Source organism: Bactrocera neohumeralis, chromosome 2, assembly GCF_024586455.1.
Source record: "Bactrocera neohumeralis isolate Rockhampton chromosome 2, APGP_CSIRO_Bneo_wtdbg2-racon-allhic-juicebox.fasta_v2, whole genome shotgun sequence".
Classification (NCBI taxonomy): Eukaryota; Metazoa; Arthropoda; class Insecta; order Diptera; family Tephritidae; genus Bactrocera; species Bactrocera neohumeralis.
Window position 1 is genome coordinate 48158106 of NC_065919.1, and position 20468 is coordinate 48178573.

General features: G+C 38.5%; 1 protein-coding gene across 8 annotated transcripts in view; it reads right to left on the reverse strand.

Annotated features, from left to right (window-relative positions):
- The window catches only part of LOC126750933 (tyrosine-protein phosphatase 99A), a 519418-nt gene that overhangs the window by 279122 nt on the left and 219828 nt on the right, over nt 1-20468 (reverse strand). For all 8 annotated transcript variants that reach the window (XM_050460777.1, XM_050460776.1, XM_050460775.1 and 5 more), the window contains exons 3-5: nt 16050-16219; nt 6716-6842; nt 6363-6486 (exon numbers count right to left, since the gene is read on the reverse strand). In XM_050460777.1, coding sequence (XP_050316734.1) covers nt 6363-6486; nt 6716-6842; nt 16050-16219 — 421 coding nt within the window. The remainder of the gene's footprint in view (nt 1-6362; nt 6487-6715; nt 6843-16049; nt 16220-20468) is intronic.

Here is a 20468-nt window from a genome sequence, read left to right on the forward strand (position 1 = left end):
CAACTTTGCTAGATCATATGTTCAATATAATAACGCGCCTGAATGTATACTTCTGTTTATTAGTATATTATTATAATAGTATAATCGAAATAAACAATTTTTCAGGAACTTCTTTATTAGTATTAAACACGTGATATTCTGCCAATAATATGTCAGGACCCGTTCACTTGAATAGAAAAATGGCAATGTGGATTTTATGTAAAAGTTGGTTGTGGATCAGCAGCAAAATAATATAGAGTTTGCAAAATAAAATTTTCAGTAAGTCCATTATTTTGATAATGTATCATAGATTCCTTGCTCTCTTATCATTTTATTATGCTATGTTACTAACAATAAAAATAATGCATTTTAAACAACACAATTTTCGCAACGTTTTGTAGTTATTTATAACCTCAATCTACATAAATGTTTATATTTGACTACGCCCAGCTGATTATTCAACCGTAAATGCCCTTATTGTTAATGTTCGTAAATCACAGACGCCAGCTTGTTTATGTCCCACATGTAGGCTTTTACCAAACCTTATAAAAATGTCTGTTTGAAAGTCTAAAATATGCCTGCATATCGTCATGCCAATGCAACATTATTATTGGCGCTTGAGTGCATAAATAGGTTGAGCTACAATGCTGCAACATGCCGAAAAATGCTCGCAACGAAACATTTCTTATTTTGTATTTACATTTACTGGCGCACTGAATACTTTTTTCATCTTGCTTCGCCTTCATTTTCTGCATTTTTTTCTTCTTATTTTACAACCTACATATTCGAGCTTTTTATTATGCTTAAGCTATTTATGTATGAAATCCAGTCTCATATTTGGTGGCATTGACTTGAAGAGCGTTGGAAATTTTGAATTTAAATAAGGAGCTGAGAACCAGTGAGAACATATACATATAATTGTTTTATAAGAATTTTAAGCTAAATTTATAAAGACCAACTATAGCTATCCGTAAGCCCAATTGGAAAACTTCAACAGTTTTGGCTTTTATAATAAGCTTAAACGGCAAAGTTGTTAATTGCCTGCCAATTAGTAATTATTTAGTACTCTTATGATACAACCAACCATGTTTTCAGTGGTAAGAGAAAACAAATCATTAACAATTTCATGGTATTATTGTTATTGTTAGATTTCTGTTAAATTTCCAAAACTATTAAAAACAGTTGACACAACTAATTGAACAAAATTTACAATAGGATTAATGTTACAATCACAAATTTAATTAAAATTATATCGCCTTAAGATTTGCAGTAAAAATAATAATATTTTTCACTACTTTTCACAAAGAATGTAACAATTAAGAATTAATCCCGATTTATTTTGCCAACCAATACTAATTGTGCAGGCTTAATTTAGTCCATCAGAACAAAAATTTAATTGACTCAATTTATATAAATATTTTTGTTAACAAATAATGTTCTATATAGACTACATTTTATTGCGGCTCAATCAAGTACATGAACGCAAATTTAACAGCCTCAATTAAAAAAATGTAAGCATTAATAATATTCGATTTAAACTAAATTGTGCATGTTTAATAGAGTGTGTGTGAACACATATTTAGTTGACACAATTAACATTTTTTTCTCAAACAATAACAATTTCCATTTTAGACTAATTGTCTGAGCTTAATTGAGTGGATGTGAACAAAAATTAAATTAGCTCAATTAAAAAAAATTATAAAACTTACAAAATTCGAAGTTAACTGGAGTAATGCTAATTGTCTGAGCTTAATTGAGTGGATGTGAATACAAATTTAATTGACTAAATTAAAAAAAAAATAAAAATTAAAAACTCGAATTAGACCGCAGTTATGATAATTATGCATGCTTAATTGAGCGCATGTGAACCAAAATTTAATTGACTCAATTTAAAGCACATTTTGATTACAGTGATACTATTTTGCATACTTAATTGAGTTTACGTGAACAAAAATTTAATTAACTCAATTAAAAAAAGTTCAAATATTAATAATATTCGATTTAAGCTACAATTATAATAAATACGCTGGCTTAATTCAGTTTATATGAACACAGTGTTAATTGACTCAATTAATATTTTTCAGAAACTAATAATATACGGTTTATACTACAATTATATTAATTGTGCGAGCTTAATTGAGCGTATAAAAATAAAAATTTAATTGACTCAATTTGGAACGTTTTCCAAAAATTAGTAATATTCAATGTTGCGCGAAGTATTTCTTCAAATTTTATCGGCATATATTTTCAAACAATTATGATTTGATAGTTATTGCTTTTCAAACAGTTATGATTTTATGGTTATTTTCGCTAGAAATCAAAAGCGCTGTTTTTGGCAAAATAATATGAATCGACTATAAATAAGCAGAAAATTTGAGTTTTACAGAATATTTTGAATTTAACATTAAAAAATGGAAAATTATGAAAAGAAAAAAAAATTTGAAGTATTGTACTAATTTGTTGTTATAATGTAACCTTATATCAGCATTTTCATTTTAAAATATGTACACAAGCAACAACAGCAGCTTAATCTTTTCCCACAGGGTTGCCATCATTCTACATTTGTGTGGGCGCTTGGCACAGTGACATACAAAATGAATGCGCACCGATACCTACACACACACACACACACACAACTTTGTACGATTTTTGCATCCACGCCACTGCTACGGCCCCACAGGCAGCCTCCAGCGCAACATCGCTGAACATATTAATTAAAATGAAAGTCATCACGTTAGCTGCTGATACAACTGATGATGGCGTATGACGCTGATGTCGCCAATGTCGCCGCTGGTACACTGAACTGATGATGTAGCGTCGTTGATGGATTGGCGGGAGCTCTTAGCCGCACACACACACACACTTGCTTGCGTGTATAGTCAGCGTGTTGACAGGCGGGAGCAACAGCTATCGCAAACTCCCGCTATCAACTTTAATGATAATACAACGATTTTCTTGTTGTTTTTGTATTATTTTTTATGGTTTCGCTTCAGCGTCTCTAGGGGAGCTGCTGCTTCTGCCGCAGCATTAAATTGCAACAAATGCGTGTTGCAAGTTGCAACTGAGTTACTCGGCAGTGTCGCATAAATGTATGCAGGCAATGATGAAAGTGCTACTAGCGTATGGTGTGGTGGGGGGGAGGTATGTTTGCATGCCTGAGTGACTGCGCAATGCCTTCAATATCGTGGTGCTCACTCATCGCTTGCATAGCTATACAGTTATCAAGCCGCTATGCTGTTGCATGCAATACACCTTCTGTTGCATACAAATGCCAGCACATTACGTTTATGTGGCTACGCGCTTCTGAAGCTGTTGAATGCAAAAATGAATGTGTAAGTGTGTGAATGAGTGTGAGTGTGGTAGAATAGGTGTGCACCATGCAATTGTGCGGAAGTGTAAAAAATGCTGTTAGAAACTTAAATGAGAACTCACACATACGCTTTCAAGTAAGCAGTGGAAATGAAAACTTTTCTGAGTAAGCCAATAATTTGAGTATCTTTAGTAAATTATATGCTGTGTACATTTATAATTTATTTGTAAACCTATTTCACTTAGCTATTAGAGAACACTCCGAGGTGAGTAGAAAGTGAAAAACTTAACATTCTGTATAATACGAGTATAACAGACAAAGAAAATCGTTTATATAATTCTATATTTCTAATGCATACAGGGTGATTTGCAATAATATTTGGTATCAAAATCTTGGTAGACGGCAACTGTGGTTTCTACATTTTTCTGAGATGAAGATAATGGAGCTTAAACGCTAAGCTCTATATGGCGTTAGCAGCCCGCTTCATTTATACTATACATTTACTAGATACAGCGTTTCATCACTTCAATATTCAGTCAGTGTTATGTGTCAAGGTTAAAAAGGCCAGTTTCATACTAATTTTAGAGTTCTCGTAGGAGATTCTCAATGTACACATAATTGTATACATGAACTTCAAAGACACAACATATATGGACTGATAGACCGATATAAGTTCTCTGAAAGGAAACACACAGGTTGATAGTACAAGGAGCATTCCAATGTAAGCAGAACTTTTTGAATCTAGTGCCCCCTGGTGACGCCATCTAGTGCGTTAGAATCTGCGATTTTTATCGGTTGTCCGGTGAGAATTTCATGATATTTCATTGATTGGAAGTGAAGTTATTGCGTTTTAAGTGTCAGTATGTTTGTGTTATCGGTGCGAAAGTGAGCTTCGAACAAAGACCAACATTAAATTTTGTTTTAAAATTGGTAAAACTTTTACCGAAACGTTTCAATTGATGAAACAAATTTATGGCGATGATTGCCGATCCCGTAACAGAGTGCACGAGTGGTTTCAACGCTTTCAAAGTGGTCGTGAGGACATAAATGATGATCAACATGTGGGCCAATCAAAATCCGTGATCACCGGAAATTCCATCGAAACTGTGCGTGAATTCATCAAAAATCAGCTGAAATCATCATTGAAATTCATGGAAATGGAATTGAACATCTCTAAAGCATCGATTTATCGTATTTTGACCGAACATTTGGGCGTACAAAAGGTGTGTGCACGGTTTGTGCCGCACAAATTGACAGACGACCAAAAATTGCTCAGAATCCAACATTCGAAGGACGATTATTTGACCAAAAATCACATTTTAACCATTAACCACTCCCCGTATTCAACTGATATGGCACCGTGCGACTTCTTCCTTTTCGGAAAAATGCATTTGCCCATCAAAGGAAAGCGTTATGCAGACGTAGAGGCCATTCAAAAGGCTTGCACCGGCATACTGGCGGCCATACCGGCCAATGAGCTAAATCACTCGTTCGACATGCTTTTGGACCATGGAAAATGCTGTGTTGAAGCAAAAGGAGACTATTTTGAATAAAATAAATTGATTTTGCTGAAAAAACCATTTGTTCTGTGTTTTTCTTAAGTTCTGTTTACTTTGGAACTCACCTTGTACAATGCATTAGCTGGTGATATGAAAACTTATCGAAATCAGGGATACAAATTGGGCGGATGACCATTTTCTAATAACTAATTAGAGATTCCCTCGCCGACGATTGGAATTAGGGTGTGCTCTGCGCAATCCAAAAACAGGGAGACTCCACAATCTGCGCCAACTACCGTTGGAAACGCCTCTTCATCGCATATAAGGTCCTAATTAGTAGAGGGCGTACTGTGTAAAATATTAAAGCTCACCGTGAACTAACTGGTCCAATGAGAGTGGGTTCAGACCTGCTAATCAACCGACCAGATATTCACCAAGCGCCAAATCTTAGAAAAGACCCTTGAAAAAAGGATTCACACACACCAACTCTTCGTCGTTTTCAAAGCTGCTTTTGATAGCACGAAATGTAGCTGCCTTTATGCCGCGATGTCTGAATTTGGTATCCCCGCAAACCTAATACGGCTGACGTTGAGCAATACCAAAAGCTCCGTCAGGATCCGGAAGAACGACTTCGGGCCGTTCGATACCAAACCGACATTTTACACAAGGCGACTTCCTATTGTGTGACTGCTTTAATATAATGCTGGAGAAAATAATTACAGCTGCAGAACTTAATCGAGCAGGTACAATCTTCTTAAAGAGTGTACAGCTGGTGGCGTTCGCCGGGGATTTTTATATCATTGGTCTCAACACCCGCGCCGTTGGCTGTGCTTTTTTCAGCCTGGATAAGGAAGAGAAGCAAGACGAAATATCTCCATTCGTCAAACATACAGTCGTCACACTCGCGACTTAGCTCTCACGTCACTGTATAGTACAGAGGAATGACCGCAGACAACATCTGATGAGTCGACGAATTAAAAGATAGCGTCTACGCTGATTAGGTCATGCCGTCCGAATGGAGGAAAACACTTCAGCTCTGAACATATTCGTCGCAATACTCGCCGATGGAAAGCAGAGAAGAGGAAGGCCTCCACTTCGTTGGAAAGACCAGTTAAAGAAGGACCTGGCAAATATCTCTAAGACTAAGAGAAAGTCTACACTGGGTAATTATGTCGTCCGCGAAAATCTTGTGAATGACGTTAGAATTGAATAAATTTATAAGTACGGAATTTGCAATACCTCTGTGGGAGAAGAAGACCTCTCAATTGGCGAAAACTCTTGAAGACTAAACGTCAATAATTCAACAAGGCTCTAAGAACAGTCCATTCCTTTCTAACAGTCTCGGTTGTGAATGTACTGGTAAGAAGAAATTAGGAATTGAATAAATTTATAAGTACCCGGAATTTGTAATTAAATTCTCTGTGAAAATGATATTTCAAGAAAATATATTTTGCCAAATTGGCAGATAATATTGGCGAGTAATTAAATATTTTGCGTCTTATTTACAATTTGCGGGTACTTTCTTGTCATAATGTATATTAATAGACCAATCATATACCTCATCACCTACTTACCGGGTTTCAATAACGAAGTGCGTCACTGGTGCATTGCGTGGATGCTGAGAATGCGCCCAGGAGAGATTCACAGAACGCGATGTGAAGCTAATTAGCAAAGGTCGCTCTGGTGGATCGGGAACGTCTGTAATTAATTCACATAAAAATAAGTGTACCAGAAATTACAAATGTTGTGGAAGGAAATATGGAATATTCAAATATTTATAACGATATTACCAATTAGAATACCAATAGACTACTAATCCTTTGAAAGTTTATTATATAATTATGTAGCTATAGCCATTTAGACTGGGTCTAGCAGTTTAAATTTCGGTATAATTTTTGTACTTTCATCAGATTTTAGTTTCACTCACCTTGCACCAGCAGATCCACAATCGCCTCCGGTATATGACGATCATTGACGAGGCAAAAATATTCAGCGGTATCGCTGGCAATGGCAGGATTAAATTGTAGACCAAAATTGTCCGAAAGAAGTTGAATCTGCAATAGAGAAAGAAATATATTATTGATTGAATATATATTTTCGAGGTCGATGTATTTTTCTAAGCAAGGTATTCTTCAAAATGTATTGGCGTCTATTAATATATCGTGCTCTGAAAAGTTTCAAAAGTTTTGTCTGTGCCGCTGATATGATGAGTAGTAATTCGATTGAATTCCTCAACAGTTTTTGAATTAAGCTAATATAACTTGTGACTACAGAATATTAAAGACTTGAATAAAGTAACACCTGAAACAAAATATACAAGTAAATTTACACAAAGTGCCTTGAGTTAGGCCAGGAAGTATTTCGTGACCACACATGTGCTGAAAGCGGACGTTTGCTTGCTGAGTTCAAGGCCGGTATTGTGGCACTGTTAGGGGATTGAAGATACACCTCACCTTGAAAAAAGCTACATTTTGGAGCAGCACAGAGCAAGAGTTTGGTGAAAGCTTCCAACAGAATACTTTCCCTTCAAGCTTCCTCTTCAAACTTGATCCATTTGTATAGAAGTTTGATGTGTGTCACTTCTCCTACAACTGAATCCTACCCACATATGTATATCCCGGCGGACGTCTGCAGAGAAAACCCACCAGGAGTAGACTCTGCGATGCAGTGGCTTAGGTTCATGAAGCAGTCGAAGTGAGTGATGACTCAAGAGTGGCCCGTAATACAAAAAGACGAACACAAAGTCAAATGACGGGGAAAGTTGGGGTCTGCGACCACTTTTCGCAACTGATCTGCTATCATAATCATAGATGTAAATAACATGATATTAAGCTTTCAACTAATCACTCGACCTGCCAACGTCCTTTTACTACGAAATAATCGTTTAGTGGGGTCTCTTTTTGCTTTGAGAAAACTTCTCACAGTAGCTGTATGTATTTCAACACCGTCAGAAATTAGGGATTTCAACGAATATAAAGCTTATCGACTTTTTCAAAAAATCTCACATTTTTGGGTAACAGTTTTCGGTTGAAAATTATTGAGAAAAAAGGTGTTGGAAGGACTAAAAATATTTTAAATAAAGAATACAGTGTTTTTAAGGCATAATTCAAAGTAATTCCCACCAGATGTAATACGCTTATGCCAACGATTTTTCCAGTCTTCGAAACACTTTTCAAAAGCACTTTTTGGCTTCAGTTTCTTCAGCAAATTTTGTGTTATCTCTATGATCGACTGAAAACAGGTGATTTTCGAGTGGCCTTGGCGTGATTTTTTTGGTTTCCGCTCATTTTTTTCCCTTCATTCCGATAATTGTTGACTTGTTTGCTTGTCAAACTCATAAACCCATGAGTCATCGGCAGCTATAATACTCTCCATGAATATGGGACAAGAATTCGCACGAACAAGCGTGTCCAAAGAGACCTGTTTACGGTTCAAATTTAACAAAAAAATCAACTTTATAGGGACGAGTCGAGCAAGAACGCGTTTCATACCCAAAATATCCACCAAAATCATTCTAACGGACCCGCGAGAGATGTCGAGCTCTCTTGGCATCTCTCTAACACTTGCTTTATGATTTTCAAGCATCATTTCCTTCACATTTTTAATATTTTCATCCGTTGAAAAGGTCGAAGGTGGAACGAGGCATGTCTTCAACGATCTCTCTCGACCGTCTTTGAAGGCTCTGTACCATTCTTAGGCTGGTGTTTTTGATAAAACTGAATCACCGCAAGCCTTTTCCAACATGTGCAAACATTTTGCACACGACATTTGGTTATACATGGTCTGTCGCAAAAGAAAGAGAACTTTTTAAATATAACTGTTTCTGGTGGCGTCACCTATTGGTGGGTATATGAAATAAAAAGTTTGATCTCTTGTTGACATTTCGTAAAAATTTTAAGACAATTTGATAACTACAATCGATGTTATCGATCAAAAAGTGACAGCAGCTTTTGGTCATCGGTCGTAAAATGCATTTTGAACAAAGAGCAAATATTACATTTTGTTTTAAACTTGGGAAAACGTTTACTGAAACATTTCAAATGATGAAAAAAGTGTATGGTGATCAGTGCCTATCCCGTAGTAATGTGCATGAGTGGTTTAAGCGATTCCAAGAAGGTCGTGCGGATCTCTGTGACGATCAGAAGTCGGGCCGCCCAAAATCAGTGATTACCCAAAATAATTTTTAAAAAGTGCAGGAATTTATTAAGATTGAGCCGAAATCTTCTTTGCGTTACATGGAAATGGAGTTAAATATCACCAAAGACTCCATTCATCGCATTTTGATAGATAAATTGGGTCTACGGAAGGTGTGCTCCAAGTTTGTTCCGCACAAATTGACTGAAGAGCAAAAATTGCTACGAATCCAACATTGTAAGGATTTGATTAAGGAGTCGAGAAAGGACATAAACTACAAATATTCGATTGTGACTGGTGATGAAACGTGTTGCTTTCAATATGATCAAGAAACCAAACGTCAAAGTGCCGAATGGAAGCATCCAGACGAGCCATCACCGAAAAAAAGTCGTCTTCAGAAGTCAAAAATAAAGACAGTGCTGATTTGTTTTTACGATTCCGAGGGCATTGTACACCGAGAGCTCATCCCACCTGGCCAAACGATTAATGCTGTGTTTTACCTTGGTGTTATGAAGCGTCTTTTGCCACGCATTCGTCGTGCTCGACCACAATACCGTGAGGCAGGGTCCTGGCGTGATTTTTACCTATTTGGAGAACTTCATTTGCCCACGAAAGGACACTGGTTTCAGGACATTTTAGCTCTCCAAAAGGCAACAACCGATATTCTCAAGAGCATTCCGAAAAATGACCTTAAACACTCGTTTGAAATACTAATTGACCGTGATAAACGCTCTATCGAAACACAAGGAAACTATGTACTTTGAATAAAAAAATATAACCTTTGAAAAATAATAATTTTTTGTTGTTTTTTTTTAACAGTCCTGTTTCTTTTGCGACAGACCTTGTAAATAGAAAATTTTAGACAAATTCTTTGTTGAATATTTTTATCCATTTTAAAAATCGCAAAGCACTACTGTGGTGTACCGACTTAAGCAGCTGCTGTAAACAAACTGGCGGACAGATCGCGCTCACATTTGGCATAGTAATTAAGGACAGTCTTATCAACTTAGAAAATAATATTTTTTTGAAATATCATTTAGCCGTGGAATTTAATTACAAGTGCCGGTTGCTTTTTTATCACAATGTAAATTTACTCCTCAAGACACTATTAAATTCGTATTTAAGTTAATCATGGCATTTAATTAGAGAAAATACTAGTTCATGCAAGCACTTCCACTTCTCGAGCTTATGAATTTCTGATTACTTTAAGCAATTAATAAATATGCCATTTAACTTTATGGCGAATGCAAAAATAATCAAATAGTCGAGCAAACACGTTGCAAGTAATAAAAGTTGCCAACCTAACCGCAACCGCTTTTCAAAAGTGCAACAACAACAACGAAAGGAAAGCGCCCACGAAAAGGGAAAGGGGAGCAAACCCAGTGAAACCGCCGAAGCCAGCAGCGCGCTCTTTGCTTAACTGCACAAGTTCGAAAACTTTACATTGCCTTTGAAATTAATTAATTAATGTCAAGTAATTTTTCATGCAACCAACACGTGTGTGTGTGTATGTGTGTGTGAGTGGGCCTTTGCATGCGCGCGACAGCGATAATAATTTTATGCCGCTTGCAAAGCCACAATTGCACTTTCCGCCGACAATTCTTATACTCTTATCCTTAATTATGAAGCCGAGCACACTTTGGCAAGTGGCAAGTGGCAAGCAGTGTGCAGCGCGTAACAGCGGCAGCGGCAAAGCCAAAGCCAAAGCCATTACCACAAGCAAAGTACGCGGCAGGCAAATCAGAAGCTGGCAAACAAGTAAATTGCAGCGGGGAAATGATAAGGCCCGTCGAGTTGCAGCAACACAAACACACACACACACACAGGCACACATGTGAGTAAACTTTTTATGGCAAGGCAGAAAATACGAGAGTTTACATTTGCCAGAAATGCCACACCACTCGCTTCCTTTGCGCCCTTGTGGCAAGCATTAGTTAGTTGCAGCAACGATTGCTTGGCATACGGCCTTGAGCGCAGGAAAAGAGAGCGGCACTTGCAACATGCAATAAACACACAAGCAGTTATGGAAACATATATACACACACATATGTACATTTTTATTGACATTACAAATGTTTGTATGTATGTGGGCTTTTGCAGGAATTTCAAAATTCGAAAAGTTTGCGGCGCAAAACGAAAAAATTAACTATTTACCGCTGCCTTGAAAGTTTCGTGCAACTGTTGGCTGGTTATACGGCTCCGACTTGCTTGCACGCCTCGCTTGCTAACTAGCTGACTAGACTACTTGCCTGCCCGCCTGACTGGCTCACTGGCTCACCGGCTTGCTTGCTTGCTTGGTTTGGTAGCTGACTCAATGTCTGGCTGCCTGGTTGCTTGCCTGCTAGCGGCTGCCACGCCAGCTAACGGTAATATCGGTAAGTAGGCTGGACGGCTTTAGTAGCCTCTCGAAGGCGTCGTCGTGTGTGGAGTCAAAGCAAACTGGAGCATAATTTTGAAATTACCTACATATATGCCGGGCGCATTCACCTTCATCTCATATCAGCATCCACACTCACACATGTACCATACAATCACATGTATGTGCATTTAAGCTCCTCATGGTGCGCTTAAGCTCACCGCCGGATGCACATGTGAGCGCGCTAGTTAGCGTTGAGTAGAAAGCTGTTAAGATAATTGATGGCAGAAATCCGCCACTGAGTCAGTTAGCTTCCATACATATACCTATGCCTTCAGTGCTGTGACAGTACCCAGCTTTAGACTGTCTACAACAACACGAAGTCTTGCTTATTGCAATATAATTTTCTATTTGAATGAAAACTTCCACACGGTCATATGCGGGATATAGCTATAAATGCAGATATGTGTAGACATGACTACTGTATGGTGGAAGACAGTGTAGCAGTATCGATTTTTACTCCAACTGGAGCAGTTATGAGGAATAAACAGTGATATTGCAGCAACAAACTCATTAGGAATGATCAGTGAGTTTATGAGGAGCGATCACTCACATATGATTAAAAGAAACAATTGAGGCTCCATCAGTTAACCTATCAAGACTGAGCATACCTTCATTTCATAACAAAGTAACAAGACGATCGATCTGAAGAATTTTCTCAAAAGACATCCATGTTTTGGACTATTAAAAAATATAAAATGAACAAGCGCCAAAAAGTTTTCAAGCATTGCTTACATAAATAATATATCAAAGATTCTGCAAGAACTGTAGGATCGGCCACGTTATCGGTTTTGTGTGATCAATAACGTATCTTCATTTCCCTACAACTTTGCGTCAGAAATTTAATTTAATATTAGAGATAACTGAAACATCAGCTTTGAATGTGCACGTTTTCGAAATTTATAGTAACATTGATGATATGGTCAGTATTTCGAAGAATTTTCTGAAGAGTTTTTGAATTAGACAATTAACGTGTGATCCAAGTAGAGACACTTTTTTCAATAGCCTTTCTTTTGACAGATCACGCGTGAGTCGTGGCAAGCTGTCATGTTATTTTTGTTCAGTATTGTATGCCATTTCATCATAAAAAGACTTTCCCCTAAACAACGTTTACGTATCGCTCAACTTTATGACGAAAAGTAACATTCTGTAAAGGATGTGTTTCGCTCGCTTTGCTCAACTTATGGTCAACATAATCGGCCTACTGCGCGTACTATTCGCAACACTGTCGTCCATCTCGAGACCCGGCATTCATTAATGGATAATATTCGACCGAATAGACCACGTCCAGCACGCGGTGAAGAAAATATAGCAGCCGTAGCTGACAGTGTAGAAGATCGTGAAGAACGTGAAGAGTCGGACTGACGTATGAAAACTCTTGGCTTACAAAATAAGCTTGTGCAAGAAATAATTTTACTCTATGGGCTTCTGAAAAGTTCCAAGAAGTTTCGACATTTTCGAGCCAACTTTTGTTCGGCAATGAGGACCATTTTTGGCCCAATGGGTATGTAAACAAGCAAAACTGCCGCATTTTGGGACGAAAGGCAAACTGAAGAAATTCAAGAGCTGTCGCTGTGTGGGTTTTGGGCCAGTCGAATCATCGGTCCATTTTTCTTCTAAATGATGCCAGTGAAAACATAACGGTCAATGGCGACCATTTTCGCGACATGATAACCAACTATTTGATACCTGAAATTGAAGCTCGTGATTTCGGTGACATTTGGTTTCAACAAGACGGCGTCACTTCCCACCAACGCATCAATCAACGGATTTATTGAGTGAACTTTCTGTGTGCAGATAATTTCACGTTTTGGGCCGGTCGATTGGCCACCAAGATCGTGTGATATCATACCGTTAGATCTTTTTTGTGGGGATATGTTAAGTCTAAAGTATATGCCGACAACCCTGCTTCGATTCAGGCCTTGGAGCAAAACATCGCGCGTATCATTCGCCAGTTACCAGTCGAAATACACGAACGAGTCATCGAAAATTAGACTCAATGGTTGGATCATATAAGACGTACCCGCGGCCAAATTTTAAAGAGATAATCTTCGAAAAATAAAAGCCGAAGAATGTTTTTTCGAATGATAATAACATTCCCCATTGAATTTGATGTTTCTGTGTTTTTGCTTTAAAAAGGTAGGGGATAAGGAAATGGATCATTCCTTGAAATTGATCAGTCAGTTTAGCGGTGATATTCAAATCTGTGTCGTTAAATATATGTATATAGAGCAATATCGTATATCGTATTTTCAATAGTAAAGCTTCAGATACAACAAAATTGAAATAATTAGTGATATGATCAGTGAGATGATAGTCAATTCATAACAAGAAAATACTTTTGAATGCGTCATGTTTTCACTTTTTGTTAACAACTTTGTGAAATGATCATGGGGTATAATTTTAATGTTATGACTAAAATCTATTTATATTATAAGTGACAAGTCTTTTCCTGTTTCCAATGCTATCACTCTAATTTTCCTGCAGGGTCAGCAGCCGCAGCAAAGGTGTGTATGTAAGCATGTATGCGCCTTTCAACAATTTTAATGTTCATCATTACGGCAAATGGTTTAAAAGTTTTCGGGCCACATTTATTACCTTGGCTTCATTTCATTACACTGCCTGCATGGAGATACCCTTCCTTTTACCTACGAACTGCAGCACTAAATCCTAACAGGAACTATTTTAAAAGTGCACTTGGGAGTTGCACTGTGCATTGGCAAGTCTTGGCAGACATTCTTCCAGCACACGACACTACCAATGTCACGTGCATTTAATTTTCCGGTCACACACACACGCACATACATATTTATATACTATATATTTATATGTATGTTATGTGGTTTACATGCCCTGTGGCAAGCATGTGTTAAATAGCATACTGGGACACTTAAAATTGAAAGCAGCAATACTCGTAGTGTTGAGCAGGAGACTCCACCGCAAGCAGCCTGCTCGCACATTCCTCTTTCTCCCTCTCCCCAACATATTGCATTCCTTCATTACAGGCGTCGCTTATATGTTCAGCATAGCAACTGCCTTGCAAGCTTTAGTTGTGTAGCCACTGCAAGGTCCGCCTTAAAAACTTTGCACTTTCGAGTCATTTCGATTATTCTACACCGGCAGCAATTGCAACTTTGCCTATAATACTTGCCGCTGCCCGGACTGCCGTTTAAGCTTAGCCCAGCCCAGCTCGGCCCGGCTCCGTCCAGCCGGCAAACTTGTTTAAACATGCAAGTGCGTCTTCTCACCTTTGCTTGTTATATTCCTTCCGTTCTTCCTTCCGTGCGTGCTGGTTTCGCCGTTGGCTCCGACCTTCTTTCATTTTTGAGCTTCGGTGCTTTTTTCTTCGGCCGCTTGGGAAGCTATTAACTTTTGTTTTATGGACTAAACTAATGATTTGTGTACACGGGTTTCGGTGAACTACCGCTGCCACACACATTCAAGCACATGCGACGAAGACACGTCGCCCGAGTTGCTGTCAGCAGCTAATCTTAGGTATGTGGCAGTGGCGCCTTAATGCTATTACCAAGTAACACGGTAAACTAACAGCGGGTATTAGTTGACAGTCTTACATGAGATATGTCCACGTTGGAGTTGATTTAGTGGGATAAACGTGTTGCATGTGTTGGCGACGAAGTGTTTTGTGTGTTCAAGGTATAAAGTCGTTAGAAAGTTTTGTGTAGTGAGACAGGATTTAACGCTTCTGTGAGTTCTGTGAGGACGATTTTTAATATTTTTTTGGATTTGCAGTCGACGCTTTCTAACAAATATTATAATTTGCATTATATTGCTTCTTAAACACATTAAATCTTGAATTAGATGGCCGAGATTTTTTTCCGGGAGACCACGCAGTCCGAGAAGTAAAGCTCAGGATTTTTTTCCACGTGGAATGCTCCAAAATCTTTTAAACAATTAAGAATCCTTTAAGCATAAAAATGACAACACGTTGTCAATATTATCAGGTTCATATTGATCGGAATGCAGAGGCGGCTGTCATCCAGGCAACAGTAGATGTACTGAACTGATCAACAAATTTCTTTAGAGAACGGCTATACTTGTCTTGTTGATAGTGTTTTCAAGACTAGTCAGGAAGCCTTTGACTTCTTTTTTAGTAGCATCAAGCGAATTTTTAAATCGACTTTTTTGGTTTCTGCCTACTTTTGGAATCTACAGAGTCGATGAGCTTGCGATCCAATTTCATAAAATTGGATATGAGTATTGGATATACGCTACTTTTTTGTGTCCTAGCGTTGGATCTGTGGACCTGCCGTAAATTTGAAGTTCATTTCATCGCAATTGTAGGCATTTTGGCTGAACACTGTCTAATAGGCGCACATTCAGTGAGGCGCATATCTTGACGGACGCAAATTACCAAAGTTGTACAGTGAAATGCGGGGTGAAATCATCCAGGCATTATCTTTTCAATTAAAACTGTTCTAAAATTGCATACAGTTAGTTATAGCCCTAGTTGGATCCCTAGTTGATTTGTAACTTTATGCATCCTCCTTAAGAAGAGATTGATATACATTTAATTGCACAATTTCTATGATTTGTTTTCTCTTTTCATTTCTTCCTTACATTCCTAACTTCACACACTCTCTCAACCATTCTCCTCCTTACTTCTACATACATATATTCTCAACCATATATATATATGTATGTATATATATATTCTGTAAAACTTTATAAAGATTGTAGATTATTTACTTACTCTTGGACTATGTAAATGTTGTATCCGATTAGCGAACTGCGCTATTGTTGTTGTAGAGGTCTTCCAGACCAAAGTATCGACCAGCGAGTGCTCCGAAACGCCCGGACAGAGAATTGTTACATTCTTGCCTGCTTCGGCGACGACGTTCACATATTCTAAATTTGTTACATCTGAAAATAAAAAGTAAAGCGATTTATATATTAGCATTAGGAAGAATTAGACAACTTTTATTTGTGGATCTTATAGATATCAAATGGTTGACAAAAATGACTGGATAACTGGTTATCGAAAATTCGATAATCAATGGTTATTATTCGAAAACTAAATGCAAATAAGTGGAAACCACGAAACTTTAATAGCCACTTCTTACACCACGGTGATTTTGAAGAAGACGAATCAGGAATGTGGGTTTTCACAAGCTTCTCCTGCAGCAAGTTTTTCACCAGAAAAATTATTCGCCATTGATAAGAACAGGTAATATCACTGAGTGCCAGGTTAATGCTATAAGGTACATACATTAGAATCTCTTAATCAAGCTTCCAGCTGCGCTCGTGAGCTGTTATCGATATGTGTGACCTGGCTATAACCCGAATCTGAGATAAGAATTCGGCAGCAAAGGGAACAACTTATAGCAACTTCAATATTGTCAACTGAAAATTTCACTTTTTGAGCCGAATTCTCGATATTTGCGGGAAATTTTGCTTTTCTTTTTTAATTCCAAGAAAAGTGCGGCTGAGGCTCATCGAATGCTTTCGGATACGTACGGTGAGGCTGTCCTAAGTGAAAGAACATGTCGCGAATGGTTTCAATGTTTTAAGAATGGTGATTATGAAGTCGAAGACCGGCATGGTGGTGGAAGCATTACTCGACCAAGATACGTTTCAAACCCAAGAGGAATTGGCCGAATCGTTGCAAGTGACACAGCAAGCCGTATCAAAACGCCTCAAAGCCATGGGGATGATTCAGAAACAAGGAAACTGGGTTCCTTACGACTTGAAACCAAGAGATCTCGAACAACGCTTCTTTGCATGTGAACAGCTGCTTCAAAGGCACAACCGAAAGGGATGAGGAAAGCCTGGACATGCCTCTACGTCCACGGAAAAACCGAACATTCACGGCGCCAAGGTCATGCTCTGCATTTGGTAGGACCAGCTGGGGATATATATTATGAGCTGCTAAAGTCAAGTGAAACCATCACAGGAGATCGATACCGAACGCAATTGATGCGTTTGAGCCGAGCACTAGAAGAAAACGGCCACAGTACGAGGAAAGACACATTAAAGTCATTCTCCAGAATGATATTGTTCGGCCCCACGTCGCAAAGGTGGTCAAAAAATATTTGCAGGCGCTGAAACGGGATATCTTACCCCACTCGCCGCATTCTACAGACGTGGCGCCATCTGACTACCACTTATTCTGATCGATGGCACACGGTCTAGCTAACGAGCACCTCAGTTCTTATGAAGAAGTCAAAAATTGGATTGATACTTGGATCGACTCGATAGATGAGGAGTTCTTTCGTCACGGAATACGCATGCTGCCAGAAAGATGATTAAAAATAGTAGCTAGCGACGGCCAATATTGTGAAAAAGATTTTTGTAACCATTTTTATACAATAAAGCCTTAAATTTACAAAAAAAAACGGCGGAAGCAAAGACTAATAAATAATTCTACTTAAACGTGTTTTTGTGCAATCTCTAGTATCTGAGCAATCAAAATTGTGTTCACACGACTGTCGGACTGGACGATTTTGATTATGTTATCGATATATTCGTCTACGGGGTTCAAATTTGGTGCACTTTTGATATCAAAATTACCAGAGTGGAGTCGACAAAACCAATATTGTCGGTGAATTGTTATTGGGGTAAAATTACCAGTAAAACTATATACATTTTCAGTCGCCTGGTTTAGGTTTTCGCATTTATCGAAGAAAAAATGTAAAGTATGGAGAATTTTCTCTTTTCTGGAGTCCGTTTTTGACGAGTGCTCAAACAATACTGGGTGAAGCAATCAGAAAACTGTCTGGGAGGAGTTTCTACTACGAAATTTTATCTTTCCAACGTCATCTGGCGTCCTTCAATCACACTTAAGCAATACGTAAAAAAGATTACCTCAGTCATCTATCGGAAAAATAATGGACTTGTTTTTACTAGTCGATATACCTGTATTAATTATCCCACATCACGTGCTTTTATTAGTAAACTTATTTATAATCCCAATGATTTTTAACACACATACACATACGGTCGACCACTCCCACAATAACTTTACGCAAGAATTTGATCGTAACCTAACATTTCCCAATTTCATTACAGGCAATTGAACACATTTTGAAAACTGGATTTGTAAATGTCGAACGAAAATTGCAAATTTAATATGCAACGCACAGCAATTCGGAACTAATGAGTGCAAAATGCCCGCACGAAACAGCGATGAGTAATTAAAAACTGCGGCGAGCGGGAGCGGTAGCGTGTGGAAGCGCCTAAATTATGGCCAAATGACCAATGAACAAACCCAGCAATGACAACAATCAACTCGGCAGGCGACTGCACAACTATTGACATTTAGGTTTATGACAAAAACAACAATCAAGCGAAAGCAGGCGGCCAAAGCAATAACACTGCGACGGTGCGTTGCGCTATGCAAATGTTTGTGGCTTAAATGTGACACGCGCGACAGGGGCATGGGGTGAGCGCTAGCGGAGTGTATGTATTATTGGCAACATAAACACAGACGCGTGACATATGACAAATGACAGACTTGTATTCCGCTTGGCACAATGACAGCGCGCGCAACGAGACAAACCAATTTCGCTTGGTGTAGCGTGTGGTGTTCGGCGTGTGACAAGTCGGACTTGCAACACCAAAATAACGCAAGAAAAAAGTAAAACTGGTAATAATAATTGAAATATCCCGCTATCCGCTACGCAAAACGGGCGCGGCAAGCGAAGGCGGCATAAACCTGGCAGCAGCGTGAAGATTTTAAATTGAAAAACGATCAGGAAATTAAACTCGGCTACTCATCAGTTTGCACAAATCATAAATTTTCCAAAATCATCACGCAACCAAAGGCGAATCAATTGTGCGGCTGCAAGCGCCACCGTGCCACCCACTCGTCACTATGCGTACTTGTATTTGTGCAACGGTGTCTGCCTGCAACAGTGTATCGCTCTGCCACGCAGATGGGCAATGCCACAGCTGCCATTCGGTGCTCGGCGCCACCGCAGCTGGCATTCGGCAGTTTCAGCATTTTTCGTTCGAAAGCCATAAATTACGCAAAGTCCGACCGCAGTCAGCATTCATGCGTCTGTGTCTCTGCCGGTGTAGGTGTGTGTGTGTGAACGGTGGTTCGCTCGTTACAACGAGGACAATGCGTAGTCTGTTGGCTGGTCGATATGTCGGTCGGTTGGTGCATTGGTTGGGCGCCCATTCGGTTATTTAGTTAATAATATGCAAAATGCTTTGGCTTTCGAATTTCAAAATTCAAATTTCATTGTGAAATGTGACCAAAATGTTGCTGAAATTCGTGTGGCAAATTTACGAAATTTTCACCACAGCGAAAATTTCCAACAAAAAAGTATGCGAAAAAGGTGAGCGACAGCGCAATATTTGGCAAATTCCATAGCGAAAGCTGAATTCAGCGCCCATTTCGGCAATCACCTGATGACAGGCATTGTGAGCACATTAATTTGGTTAGAATTTGACTATGACATTGCCTTTCCCTCGGTGGGGTGTGGAGCTTGGCTTGCTGATTTTGTTGGAAACTTTTATTGCTACTTCAGTGGCTGTTACCTGTGCGTGGTATTAGTATTAGTTTCAGCGCTAGCTCTAATGTTTTCAAGGATTCAGTAATCACAATTTAGGCGGAATTTAGTTCCGAAGAAAAAGTTGAGTTCTGGCAAAAGTAGTGACTTATACTCCTAATTTATATAGGAAAGCAAAGAAACTTAACTTCGGATATGAAAGTTCAACTATATATGTATATAATTGCTTGTATTGCGATTCTCTGTTTGACGCTTTGCATCTTAAGTTATTTCCGTAGCTTTGATTCCTGCAACCTTCTTATAGACAAAATCGCGGGACTCATTCTGTTTCTTTGTCTGCGAGTTCTAAGGTTAGGTTAGGACCATAATACTTGGAATATATAAAACAAACTACATTTTATCTAGTAAACCTAATCGCAGAAGACAACTCTGCTGTTGATTTCTGTTCTGTTCCTGAAAAATGTGGTGAGATTTAAATCAGAAAACTTTTTTCCTCGGACGAGTTTGTCTCTTTACATATCTATTAGATTCAATCTTTCCACTCTGATCTCGCTTATGTTTAAAGAACATCTGAAGATCGATTTTAAAACCAAACATAACCTAAACGAGAGGACAAATAGTGGCTGCCCTTATTGTCTTAAATGTAATATTACATA